Genomic DNA, 14,477 nt, shown 5'->3' on the forward strand with positions numbered 1-14,477 from the left:
CAACATTTCAAAATGCAACTTACCTGGAGTCAAGGTAGCACTGCCCTCAAGAAAAAACGCCTTGAAAACACTTTGACGACCGAACATAAACATTGTTCCTCAAGGATTCCATTAAGAGGAGGAAACTGAAAAAAAACAGCGAACACAGCTAACACTGCAACAGAAAGGCAGCTCTGCTCCAACGTTTTCTCTACTGAGGAAGACATCGCATGACGTCAGGTGTTTATCAAGTCAACATGTTGTCTCCACATCGCAGCAAAAGTCCGATATCACTGCAAGATGACAGGGATTTTTTTTCAGGTTTGTAATGAATCAAACAGTTTACACCGAAGACAGTTTTTATGTGTCTCTACAGTTAACACTCCAGATGTCGATGCCTGCTATTTCCGCTTACCTCTCGTCACTTTCCTCCGCCCTCAGGCGGCAAATGTCTTAAACCAAGGACCCATACCGGAGAGACATCTTTACCTCCCTTTATTTTCCTGATTTCAAACATCACAAGCTACTGTTGGTAATCCAGTTTGCTGACATGTCCGGTCTCCTCATCTTATCCTAAAAGAATATCTATATTTGCATCATTTGTTTAGGAACAAGAAACTGATTCCTGATACTGGTCACCACAGGATTTGAGAGATTAAACCTTTCTTTCTTACAGTTTTTGGAGACCACATATGCCAGAAAAATGTCAAAGATAGTGTGTTTGCACGTGCGAGTGGACATACCAGCCCTCTGGCAAGTGATGGATCGTACCAAATGCTGACCAAGGAGAGGGGGATTTATTTTAATGTATGTAGAACATGCTGTATCTGTCTCTCTCCTTGCCTACCCCCTGTGCTGGCCTGGTTAAAAATGTGAATTTATTTGGATGAAATCCTAAGTGAAGAGAAATGAAGGTGGTTTGATGTGAGGATGATGTTTTGTAGAGGATGAGGCACAGTGAAAGGATGAAAGCATTTGCAAATGGCACCCTCTAATGTTTACTACTGGACCTTCTTTTTTCAGACCTGCTGTTGGTGTGTGCATATGTCTGTGTGTCCATGCATTTGCCTGTAATTTGCTTTGCAGTGTGAAGATTTATAATGTTGTATTCAGCATCCAGAAGGTAAAGGATTTGGTTCAGGATGTGTTTTTGATACAAAGGAACCTTTTTTTTTCAGTTGAACCTCTCTATGTATGTTCCTCAACTACCAATATCCAAGTTAGAGCTTAAATATGCCACAAACTTCAAATCGATGACCAAAAATACAAAGGAATGTATTAAAGTTTTACTAAAACAGAGATTTGTTCCTGACTTAGACGCTACCTTTCTTTTAAGACTTCCCTTACATCCACTTGGTTTTACATTCTGAGGTTAAAGATTCTGTGTTTGGAGGAGGACTTGGCACTGGAGGACCAATCATTTTTAACATAACCCATTCCTGCATGAAAATCCTTGTGTAATCGTTTCCAATGTGTCCGTGTTGCAGTGTGTCTCTGTCGTCACGTGAAAACCTCAGACAAGTTTATTTTTCGCTGGTCCCAGTGTGCATAAAACATGACCAGAAAAAGACGCAGAAGAAGTCGTAACGATGAAAATAAAACCAATCAACCGTCTGCAGCAGAGGAATATCAAAACCTCAGTGTTAATAGTGACCTCAGTGCAGTTTGTGACATTTATCGTACAACTTTGTGAATCTTGTGAGGACTAACTCGAATCCTTTCTGGTCAAGTGAAAAGGCGACCTTCTTTTATCTCCTCACTCTGTTTACACTGTCCAGCTAAAGGGCTTTCAAAAAGCATTTGCCCCTTCTTACGAAATGCATTCATCTGAATCACCTTGTGTTTTTTCTGTTGGTTAAGTTTCTCAGTAGTGGCAGTGAAAATGTTAATTGGAGTTTTGTTGACGCTTTTGTCCTGTTTTGGTTTATTCTTGTGACTTTACTGCACTAACAAAAAACTTTATTTATTCAGTGCTTTACATAATAACAGCAGAGAATTAAGGTAGATAGTACAATAAAGGAATGATCTAGAAATGAAATTAAGTAAACCATGGTTGATTAGATGGGAACTGTATGCACTGAATCGGTGTGATAGATTTTGTTAGTGTAGGCATTTCAGCATTCTTATTATTTAGGTTTGGAAATTATGAAAAAATACAAAAAATTAACAAGATAGAAAAATGAAACTGGTCATTCCTGTGTGTGCATCTGGGGACCAAAAACTATGTTATGAGTTTCGTTCCTTTCTATGATCGTCATCACTGCTGTACTCATGACGGGGAACACTTGTATTGTAAATACTGAACTGTAAATAGTTTTAAATTGTACAAATGTTTTGCTTCATGTTTACACTCATGTCATTTATCCAGCTGATTCTTTTCTAATGAATTAGACCTGATTTTATATTGTTTTACTACTGTACGCTGACTGACTTTTTTTTTTTTTTTTTTTGGCTGGTTGAAGCACTTTTTCCATTGTCGACTTTCAACATGTGTTGTTCACTAATTTAATAACTGATACTTTTTAACTGGTATTTTATTTCCCAAACACCCTGTCTAAATGTGTGCAAATGGCCAGGTTATTATTATTATTATGATTATGATTATTATTATTATTGAGCATGGATTTATATGGACCTAAAATATGATAAACATTGTGATTCTACAATCTATTGGTCTTGTCTGGACTCTTTCTGTGCAGTCATTTGTTTGCATGCACAACTGCATTTTTCATAAACTCATCAGTAGCAACTGTGCTGCTTTTTGCACATCAGTCACAGCTCAGGAAAAAAAATAGTGTGTTCGGAGTGACTCAATATTTGACTTAAGTTTGCGTCGTCTCATCTCAGTACAGGACGCATTTTGCAGCGTTTACATTGACTATTCTTGGTACAGATCCCGAAATCACCAAGATGTACCGTCCCAATTTTTTGGACCCTTCCGTCGGGGTGTCAGACATACTGATCCTAACCCAGAAGGTGGAGCTACAACACTGCAGTCTGTTGATTGGTAGAAAGAAGTGTCATTTCCAGTGCAACAGTAGTTGCTGTATTTCTCCTGGTGGCACACAGCCTTCCCTGAGGGGCTGTTCACACGACAACGGTTTTAGGGTGAAACACAAAAGTTTTGTTGTGTTTCAGCCTTGCATTTATACGGAAACAGCGTTACAGCCAACCTAGAACGCAGACATTTGAAAACGGCCTTCAGACTGTGACTTTTCTAAAACAGTGTCGACACTGTTGCCGTGTAAACAGTAAGCCAGCATTTTCAGTGGAAATGCTGACGTCACACTCCGCTTCACACAAAACAACAGTACCGTGGTTACGGTCGTCCCAAACTACCGTGTCGTGCTTGTGCTGCTTAATCTGCTGTATCTGCTGACTGTCTTCATACAAAATGTGAATCTGTTGCTCTACTTTTGCACTTAGTATTCCCCAATACACCAGAGAATCGGCTCAACTGTACTCCGTTGGAGATCTCCCAAAAGCTGCTTCTGGACAAGACAGTTATAGCACCACCTACAGGCCTGGCATTCTAACTACAGCTTTTCAGTTCCTTTGGCGTTTCCGTGTAAATGCAGATTGTTTTCACTGCATTTTAGCATTTTCAGATGCGACGTTTAAGTGTAAACGGGGCCTGACACAAAGCTTAATTGCACTTGGTAACAAAGAGACACATGGAAATCAATCACAAAGAAGATTAATTGCTAGATGTTGATGTAGATGGTTGCTCTTTGTTCACTATGTTGCCTTTTGTGTTCTTTGTTTGATTTGCTGGTGCAGTAAACTGTGAAATAGACCTATTTATTGCCTGGTACGAAAAACGTCTCCTATCTGAATCACTTATTTCACTATCGGCACACCCTGTACAGAAAGTGAATTTCTTTTAATTCGGCAAGTTCCCCCAATCGGAGGCACAGCTCAGCTCACATGACTGACAGGCGCCCTGTAGCTGTTTGTGTCGGGACTCAAAGCTTGCGTCACTTACAGATCAAAACAGATGTGTGACATCACAGAGAATAGTCCATTTATTATGCAGTCTATAGTGGAAATGCAAACTGGATCGGGTTTTACCATTCCAACTCCTACCAAACTGTACTGATCCATTTTGGTACACTTGGTGGGGACAGGGTCCAATTAAGATACCGTATAGTTTTAACTATTGTGATCAATTCACAGCTTCCTGCTGCAAGGAATAAGGGTGAAGTGCTAAAAACTGCAAATTCTTGAGTGCCTGCCTCAGGCTAGCTTCAGGAGCACTAGAAACCATGTGTACACTAGTTCAAAGCTGATCTCCGATTATGATTGTAATACAAATGGTAAAGGCATAGTAACAAGCTAGAGTTCAATTTATGGAGTAAAAAATATTGTTTACATTTTTCAGGCATGTGGATGTTTATGCTCGGCTGTGTTCCTCCAGTAGCCAGTCAGAAACATGAACCATAACGAGGAGGAAAAAAACATGGCTTCTGGCTCTCCGCTTGGGTTCATCTGCATGATGGTGCTCCTCTTTATTTTTTTGCTCATTTATGCTCTGATGTGGTCTGACAGAAGGTTTCGGGCTACATTTGCATTGCAGCTTGATAAAAAACTACACAGAAGTGGTTATGTAACGACAAATGCTTTACTCTGAGTAGTCAAACACATAGGATGAGATACAAGGCTTGATTGTATTGCTTTCTGATAAAAGGATTTGACTTTTTTGGCTCCTGAACACCATCAGCACACTGTTCCCCGGGCTGACTGAAAGACGGTCAAAGAGAGAAGAAGAAGAGAGGAACACGCCGTGACCAAAACTGACTGGCAGGAGTTTCAAAGAAACAAAAACGGAGGCAGAGCGCTCTGACTGCCATTGATCTGTTTCTTCAAGGAAAAGCAGGGAAATGACTTTCTTTCACTTCCTCTCCTCCTGTGTTGTTTTGAATAATCTCCCTGAATCTTCCTCTTGTTTCCTTTCTCTGTTTGCCTGAATATCCGTTTTCATTCTACCCTCTCTTTATTTTTGCTTTCTCCCTCCGCTCTGCTCCTCATTTATTGTCTCCTTTCACGGTATTTCTTTCCCTCCTCCCCCACTCTTTATCTCTGCTGACATTTTCAGTCCAGTGACTTCAGACACAAACTGCACACAGACTATATTATTCTTGTTGTTGTGCTAATCTGCTCTTCGCTGGAAACAAAGCGTCTCCCGAGCCAGCTCATTAACAAGCCATTGTTCACTCCACCCTGCACCGCTACCAGTTCTGTTACTGATAAAATAAACTCCTACTTTCTTTATAAAAAGCAAATTAAATGTTAACAGAAGACTGTCGCGCTTGGCTGGGGAAGCTGGTATCATTTTAGAAAGCTAACACACGTCAAACGATAAAAGCAGGGAACAGGAAGGCGAATGCTGAGGAATGATAATGACTAGAGTTTTGAACGGATACTGTCCTTTTCGATGCACTGACAAAAGATTTTTCTTTAACATCCAAGACTAAAGAAACTGCCACACTGATAGGAAATCTCTTTATTTGGTGGTTTCTTAAAGGGGGCACTGTGAAGCAACATAACATGTCACCCATACACATACAATAAGACCCTGCACATACTACTGAGCGCAAACTTCAAACATGACTTTTCCTTTTTCATGTCTGTGTTTCTGACATATTACAAGCCTAAGATCAACATGACATTTTCCTTAGATCTGTTACACAACTAAAAGCACTTCCTTGTCGAGTCTTATGTGCAAGTTATCACAGGGAGAGCCGCACACTTCCTTGTGCGTGCTGGGCCTTTGCTGATCATTTTAACCTCTTGCCATTTTTTTTTTTTTTTTTTTGCAGACAAGAAACAATAAAAATCTATAGGAAGACAAATCAAAATGAGCTTAATTCCTGGAATGACCTTTATTTAAAACCAGGCTAAGAATTTACCTTCAAAGTGAATTTATGCAGTTTATCAAGTATACAGCCAGGTGTTTAATGATGTATACTGGTGTTTTCTCTTAGATCAGCTGACAGTCTACAGCTTCAATCCTTATTTGTGGTAAGAAAATGATGTTTTTTTGTTTTGTTTTGTATTATTCCGTTTTATTATATTTAGTGTTTCTAAAGTTGCCTCTCCTGGTTTACATGATGTCCTGCTGGTGCTGTGTGGACTCGCTGACAACCTGAGGAGGAAACAAAAGGAAATGTTAGCAGTTATCAGAAGCAAATGAAAGAAAGTGTTAGCTGTGAGAGGAGCTGCAGGGAGTGTGGGTGCACTTTTCTTTTCACTGTTTTGAAACGGCAGCCATTTTTCTTTGAAATCACGCTCAGGGTGTTCAATTCTGTACAAGTGGAAACCTGTGTCTGAGAATATGAGACAATGCTGAAGTGCTAAAACCTGCTGTTTCTTTATTGTCCACTTGAGGCTGGCCCTGGAAGTACCAGAAGTCACATACACACCAAGCCAAAAAAACAGACCTTCACCGCAGAAATTAACCTATTTACAGCCTGCTACAAAAAAACGTCACCAATTTGAATCACTAATTAAAAAAAGAAGCTGTATCACAGCAGAAATAAAACTATTTACAGCCTGGTTGAAAAAAAAACGTCTCCTGTCTGAGTCGCTAATTTGACTGTCGGCACACACTGTACAAGAGTGGCTTATTTTTTTCTAACCTGGTAGTTTAGAGGATATTGAGATAATGAGCTTGCCCAATCCGAGGCCCAGCTCAGCTCATGTGGCTAACGGGTGCCCTATAGCTGTACTCCTCCACTTCCAATATTGCTATGACAGCCAATCTGCTTCAAAAGATGCGCAATGTCGAGGAGACTATGTTCATTAATTATACAGTCTCGTTCTATCACACATGTAATTCTTTTTTTTTAATGCATAATCAAACAAATCAACTTTTTAAAGCTTGAACTCTGCAGCAACTGAAAAATTTGGACATATTTCAAGTTACAAAAAACAAAAGTGATAAAGTCAGCAGAATAGTGATAAAAAAAATGCTAATATTAGCTGTGAACTCTGCTTACTTTGACTCTTGTTAAAGGTTACTTTCATATATTGTCCAAGATATTCTTATAGTTTGACTGCCTATTGTATTTCAGTTGCTTTTAAATTAGAAAGTTTTGAATAATAAAAAATACTTTTTACCCTTAATTCTATAGACTATATAACCTTGAATTCTTTAGCACAACATTAAACCAGCAGTTAATCTTCCCACTCAGAGCACAATAGCAGTGTAAAACAGCTGCAGAGTGAATGTGGTCAATAGACTGAGGAGTAAATATTGTTTGGAGTGAAGTGCTGGGTATGGGGAGAACAGTAGCTGCATACAGTGAAGCCTTTGTGTAGTGACAGAGATCTAGTGTCTAAACAGTGGAGACAAGATTTCAGGCATCACTATAGAGACTGTGTTCATGCTTTTATGGCTACATGCATCCTACTCAGGCTGAGAAATGCTAAGGTGGAGGATAGATGAAACCTAAAGAGGGAACTTCCTCTGTAAAGAGTGAAAGGTGATAAAAAGTGGTTGGAACATCTGAATGCACTTACAGAATGAGCACTACCACCCTGGCTCATAGAATACTTCATCTGGGTGAAAATACATCAAATCAACATGGGTTGCTTAAAAGTTATACTGAATACTGGGTTTGCTTTGATTTCCCTAAAGCATTTTGATTTATGTACACGTTTAAGCTGTAGGTGTGATGCTTTGTGAGTGTTTTTGCATACTTCTCCATCACGGGTCTCGATGGTCTTGATGAGCACTGTCTTCTTGGAGTGAACCTCTGAGGAGCGATGCTGCGACTCAGGACTGGTCTCTGTGAAAGCACAATTATTTTCCCATTAAAATTATATTTGCTGCAGTCATACAAAGTCATTCAGCTCATTCTAAGATTCAATGACCTTGGATAAACAACAAAACAGTGTTCTGAGCATATGTGACTGGCACTTAATACAACAATTAAACTTTTAATTACACTGTAATAAATCACGTCTGCTCCTCATACATCAGCTTTAATTACTGCTCATTGTTACGAGGTGCTGGCAGAGATTAATTGCACATTTGGACTGTTAATACATCAAGTAAATAGGCTCAGTTGTGCGGTTATTGATGTGTGCCCTGTGCATGATTGACCCTGTGAATCATGACGTGTCAAATGTTGCCACACAGTGGTCAGAATGTGTCACTGCAGCTGTGCAACTCTCAAAATAGCACAAACCATATACAGTCACGAGCTATTATTAGTTTTTTCATCCTTCTATTGACTCATCGGGATTGTGTGGGTTTCTGTGAGCGAAGGGAAGAAGTTGTTGTCTCCTCTCACCTCTGAATCCAATGGAGGAGTAAGCAGACTGCATAGGCGTAGCAGTGGTGATCCTATGAAAAAGGATTACTCAGAATTTAGAATAACAAGCCAAAGATTACATTCAATAAGACTTGAGGTCATAAGATTTTTTGAGTTTGTCCAGTTCGGTCACACACCTGCTCTCCTCTCCTTCCAGCAGCTTGCGATAGGTGGCGATCTCAATATCAAGGGCCATCTTCACATTGAGGAGGTCCTGGTACTCCCTCAGGTGACGAGCCATATCATCCTATAAGAAAGGACATAAGAGAGTATGATTGTTTGCTGAGATTTACATACAGAGAGACAGATAATCTATCTTCATGTGTAGGTTGTGACATGTGGTCATGTGGTAGGCTAAGCAACTCACAACGGTTGATCCTGTTTATTGAAGCATGTGAGCCTCATGTGTTTTTTTTAATTGAGCAAATTTTTCCATGTTTTATGTTTGAGTAATCCTCTAAATTCAGTATCAAACACTTCTGTAATGATTTTCATTTTCTGCAGGGTACTCTCATCCCACCATGTAATTGTGTTTTTCTAGCTAAATTGTAGCCTCATCAATCAGCTCCCTGGGGTCGCTCACAAACCTGCTGTTAGCTTAATTATTTCTTACAGAGCTAAGCAATTTCTGGAGCATATTATTGCAACAGAGGTGGCTATAACAGACACAACATGCGTCTTTTATCTGAAAAACACAGCATGTTTAAGCTGACATGCACAACAATGATGAAAGAGAAAGTGTATAAGAAGCTAATTAGCCTGTGCTCATATTATTTTTCCCCACTTGAAAAAATGATCCCTTTACTGGACTCCAGTAGTTCACTGATGATCACAGAAATGAAAAATTCTTTGTTCTGAACTATTCTGAATAATTCTGTAAAAAGGTGTGTCAAGATTTTTTATCATAAACTCAAAAAATTGTGTTTAAAGAGGGGGTACTGAGCTTTTTTCATGCTTTATACTGTCGCTTCTGTACCCAAGAAGTAGCTTTTAATAATTTACAACCTTACAAAATCTTTATTTTCTCACATTGGTGTTTTAGAAAAATGTCTTGTTTTGGCTGCTGTCTCTTTAAGGTTCCTCACCCCACTAACCCCCTTTCCTCTGATTGGTTAGCTTCTGGAGGAGTGTTCAGGGCAGAGCTATGGGAAGACATAATGTTTGAGGTGTCATGGGCCAGTTAGGAGATCTTTTTGATGATGACCTCATCATGTCAGCAAGGACTGCTCTAAGCACTTTACGGCCTGAAACCCCTCTTTAAAAGCAACATCTAAATACAACAGGTAGAAAACTAGACCACTTTTTGGGATCTGTGTTTGTCCCCTGCCAAAGAGCAGCTACTCGAGTCCTCTTTGGGATCAGTTTCCCAACATCCCAGCTGAACAATGTAAAAGCAACAGCAATAAAAGCTAATTACCTTCATCTTAGCAATGTCCTCTTCCAGCCGTGTAATGGTATCCTGGTAACCAGCAGCCTCGCGGCCCATACGGTCCTCCATATCTCTCATCTGGCGCAGCAGAGACTCGTTCTAGGAGAGATGTCATGTAGAGAGTGACACAGAGTGAGCTGACTAATGATAAGAGCAAAACAGAGGGGTATAAAAGGGAGTGCAGTACTTACTGTGCCCTTAAGGGAGTCGATCTCACAGGTGTAGGACTGGATCTGGTGTCTGTACTCCATGGTCTCCTGCTTGGACTGACGCAGAGCATCATTGTTCTTGCTCACAGCCTGGTTCAGATCAGACACCTGAGAACAGAGTGGATGGAGTTAGAGCAGTGAAACAGCTTAGGGAGGTTTTCTTTTTCTGTGATTATGTGACTCTACCTTAGACTTGTACCAGTCTTCAGCCTCGGCGATGTTCTTGGCAGCAATGCCCTCGTACTGGATGCGGATGTCCCTCAGAGCAGCAGTCAGGTCGGGTTTGGACATGTCCATCTGGATCTGCACCTGAGTGTCCTGCATTTGACTCTGCAGCTCACGGATCTCCTGCAGGGTGATACAAGGATTACAAAAACCATTTTAAACAAGAATAAGAGTGATAAAAATGATGATGATAATGATACCGTGTGGGGTGATAAGTTACTCTTTTAAATGTAAGACTGAATGTGTCTTTATTAAATGCTGACATACTTTTAATTCTTTAGAAAACTATTTTTTAAATGTGTGATACTTGAGACTGGATTCTGAAAAGCTTATATGTGTTATGAGACAAGGAAAAAGAAATGGAGACCAAATATCTTTTCTTTTAGGGCCTGTGTCCACTAAAGGCATTATAGTAGTGCCCACAAGCTAAGTCGTCAGAGTGCTTCTAATCAGTCAATGCTCGGTCATGTAATGTGTCCAACAGCTTTTCTGCTGCCCTTATCAAAACCATGACGTCCTTTTTAAACTGCTCCCTATTTTTGTTTGCTGTTGATACATTAAGTATCAGAAGACACAAACTTGGCTTCAGAGACTTGGAGAAGTGCAATTTTGAGTACAAGGACAAAAAGCAGAGGTTGTGTTTTCACTTGGGACCCTTAGTGCTAAAAAATAATAAAATGCATAGGTTTTTTACAAAGAATAGGTGCCTTTGCACAAAAAATGGTGTCAGTGGAAACAGGCCCTAATCCCTTTTTGCAACAATTACAGTACTGTGCCTTCAATTTCAAGTATTTTATCTATATATCTTATATAAATATCACAAATTAAGTTTGAGCTGGTTAGTTTTAAACTGGTCAGCTTCAGTCCTGGTCAGCTTCAGTCCTGGTCAGCTGTCTCCTGGTCAAACCAAAGAGTTATAAATAGCTTTTGCATCTGTTCATATCCTGACACACACGCATACTGGTTCAGGCACACATGTAACAGCTGACATGCTCTCTTCAACCTATCAGCAGTTCTGCATTTCTGAGCGGTCAAACTTGTGGCAGAAGAAAAAAAATGATGGGAAGGGACCTCAACTGTGCTGCAGTGTGTCTGAGTGTGAAACACGGTGTGTCCTTTGATGTCTGAGGGGAGTGTGCACAAGTGCTGCAATCATTGCGTAAGAACATAAAGTGAATATGGTTATATTAGTGAGCAGAACAAGGATATTAATGTGTGTTTAAATATGTTTTGACTCCAGTGGGTGTGTTCAAGTGTGAAATATTTAATAGCTTGAGGAACTGTGTGTCTTCAGATGTCCAAACATATCTGGTGTTACAGTATCTGATACAGCACACACCAACCTAGTGGCATACATAGCTCAAAGGAATGCTTTTTAGGGGTGGTGGACAGATAGAATTCACAGACAGATCAACAAACCTCTTCATGGATCTTCTTCAGGAAAGCAATCTCCTCCTGCAGACTCTCAATGCGTCTCTCCAGGTCCAGCCTGGCCAGAGTAGCATTGTCAACATCCTGGACACAAACACACACAAGCAGCAGAGGAGGGAATATGAGGACAGAGGAATGGCTCAGGGCTGAGAAGCAGAAAAGTGGTAATAACTGAGAGAAAAAGTAGGAAGGTGCTTGGAGGAAGAAAGTTGATGAGAGGGAAAGTTGTGCGAGGATGGAGTGTTTCATTTTTACTCAGAGGATAAAGGGACAAAGGACTGAGATGTAAAGCAGCGGTTTCTTTAAATGAAAAAAGAAGACGTACGGCTCTGAAAGCAGAAAGGTTGTTCTCAGCCTCTTCCTTCTGCTGGATCTCCTCCTGCAGTCTGGAGAGAAGAAGAAAAACAAAGAGGAAACAGAAAGTCAGACAACAGCTGTGTTTGAAAGTCGTCTTCTCCAGGGACCAATTATTACACAGATACACGAGTTACCACCTCGCACTCCTACATACCTCTGCTTTGTGTTTTTTAGGCTGCCGGTAAAGTAACAAGAATAGAACTGACTAGACAATGACACATCAGAGGTACATTTTCTTGTAGCCACGTTCACCCACGCTTGCACACACACTGCTGCACTTTTTGCTCTTTGAGTCGTAAAGCTGTGGTGCAGCTGCTGTCAGAGTCAGAGGGGTTACAGTGAACGAGGAACAAAGGTGTGCCCTCGGCTGCAGCTGTTTCCAGAATTAGCTTTTCACATTGCACTCTGCATGTAGGAAGCATATAAACTTTATTTATATTAACATATTGAAACAGCAAACTTCTAACATCAGATATGGCAAAATGCTAAACGGAAAAAAAAACGTTGCTGGATCAACCTGTTTGGCAAATAGAATTCAACCTCTGTTGCTTTCTTACACTTTGCAGTGTTTTTGTGAGTGCATGTGTGTGTGTGCATGTTTGAGTGTGTGTGTGTGTCGTAACTGCTGGCGGGGCAGCAGGTCTCTGTGTGCTTTTTGATCTCAGTGGGAGCAGCAGGTGCTTTGGCAAGCTTCACTCACTGCTGCAGGCAACAATTTAAAGATGGCTGAAGAAAGTGAAGGGTGAACGATTGTGTACGTGTCCTGCATGTGTATGTATGTGTGTGAGTGCATTAGTGTGTGTGTTAATGCAAATTGACAGTTCAAGCTGTGTTTTTTTTAAACAGCTAATTTTAAGTGATTGAAATTCTAAATTCAAAGAGCCAGCCCAGAAGCTGCAAATAGACTATTGAGAGATACACCCACATCACAGCTCTTCCTGCCTCTCCTTCTGTCAGTTTAACCCACAAACTGTTCACACACAAACCTGAAGATTTTTTTTTGTATTTTTTGAAAAGTTTTTTCTTCATTTTCTAAGCTTCTTTCACTTCAGTCTCACAAATAAACAAACCGTGGGTGCGTCCATCTGCTCATTTACTTGTCTGTCTGCACCTTTATCTGTCTGTCTTTCTGTCCTCCTCAGCTGCACTCCTCAGCCTTCCTCCTTCATTCTCCTCACTCCCCACATTTTTCCATCTCTTGTGGATAAATTATGCAAGAACACAAATAAAAGCTGTTGGACTTTAACACTTAGCGAAGCGTGACTGTTCTCAGATTTGTCCCTGTTGTTTTGTCGTTCTTGGTGAGAGAAACACTAATGTGGTTTTTACGTCTGAATAATCTTTTCCCTGCTCTTCATTTGTGCCTAGTTTCTCTTCCTGTTGCTTTCAGAAATGTGTTAGCATGTTTGTATAAAGTAGACATGTAGTAGCAAACCTGTGGGTTGGGACCCCTAAAGGGGCCGCATGAAAACTTCAAGGGGTCCTCAAATGATAAACCATTTTTTTAAAGTTTGATGTTTTCTGATTCATGTATTCTTAGTTTCATTTCGTTGGAAAACTTATTTTTGTTGTGGGAACACTTAAGCTAGCAGCTCTTGGCATACAAAGCACATAACAGTGCACTGCATGTAGAAATTCCACCACTTCAAAGAATCATAAGCTGAAAGCATCTGCAAAGCCTGATGTAGACAGCCCAATAATAGAAGTCTCACGTAACAGGATCTTGTTCAAACCATAAGCCTGGGTCCCTCTTTCTGGAACAGTTGCTCACTCCTGATAAGTCAGCCCTCTGTGTTCTTAATCACACCTGTTTTCATCATTCACCCACTCTGTTTCCATTGGTAAGCATCTGTTCATGCAACCACCACCCCAAAGGCTGGGACTCACCTGAGCTTGAGTTTCTGCAGGTCGTCAGCCAGGTTGTCTCTATCCACCTCCACTCGTGCCCGCTGGTTGGACAGAGCCTCGATTTGCCTCCTCAGCTCCCTCATCTCCTCCTCGTACATCTCAGCCACGCGCCCAGGCCCCTCGCGGCCCCTCAGCTTCTCAATCTCCACCGTCAGTGCCGCATTCTGCTGCTCCAGGAAACGCACCTTCTCGATGTAGCTGGCGAAGCGGTCGTTGAGGTGCTGGAGCTCGGCCTTCTCATTGGTCCTTGTGTTGAGAAAGTCCTGGTTCATTGCGTCGGCCAGGTTGAAGTCAAGTTTCTCGCCGGAGAAGGTGCGCATGGCTGAAGAGGAGCCGATTCCTGCTCCACCAGCGCTGGACACCCTGTAGCTGGAATAGGAGGGGATACCACTGGTCTTGACCTCATAGACTCTTGAGGACCTGTGGCTGGAAGAGCTGCGACCTCCTCCCATGCCTCCAGCGGAGGAGAAGAGGGAAGACATCGGGGATGAGCCGACCCCAGAGCCGAAGGTACGGCGGTAGGAAGAGGCGGTCTCGGCTGAGGAGTAGGACTTGCTCATGGCTGGTTTTGTGTTTCTTGTGGTCTTGATGAAGCTGTACGAGGTGCTGAGACCCAACTGT

General features: G+C 41.2%; 1 protein-coding gene across 1 annotated transcript; it reads right to left on the bottom strand.

Annotated features, from left to right (window-relative positions):
• Window positions 1-5,495: 5,495 nt before the first annotated feature.
• Window positions 5,496-14,477, bottom strand: desma (desmin a). Its single transcript, XM_074695182.1, has 10 exons — window positions 13,836-14,477; window positions 11,917-11,977; window positions 11,580-11,675; window positions 10,122-10,283; window positions 9,918-10,043; window positions 9,715-9,825; window positions 8,435-8,544; window positions 8,277-8,329; window positions 7,681-7,769; window positions 5,496-6,124 (listed from the first exon to the last, which is right to left on the bottom strand). Exons 1-10 carry the CDS (start codon window positions 14,414-14,416, stop codon window positions 6,083-6,085), a joined length of 1,431 nt encoding a protein of 476 aa, XP_074551283.1. The 5' UTR covers window positions 14,417-14,477; the 3' UTR covers window positions 5,496-6,082.

This window comes from Halichoeres trimaculatus, unplaced genomic scaffold (genome assembly GCF_033239565.1).
Source record: "Halichoeres trimaculatus isolate MK-OKI-2021-1 unplaced genomic scaffold, fHalTri1.1 fHalTri1_scaffold_19, whole genome shotgun sequence".
Lineage (NCBI taxonomy): Eukaryota > Metazoa > Chordata > Actinopteri > Labriformes > Labridae > Halichoeres > Halichoeres trimaculatus.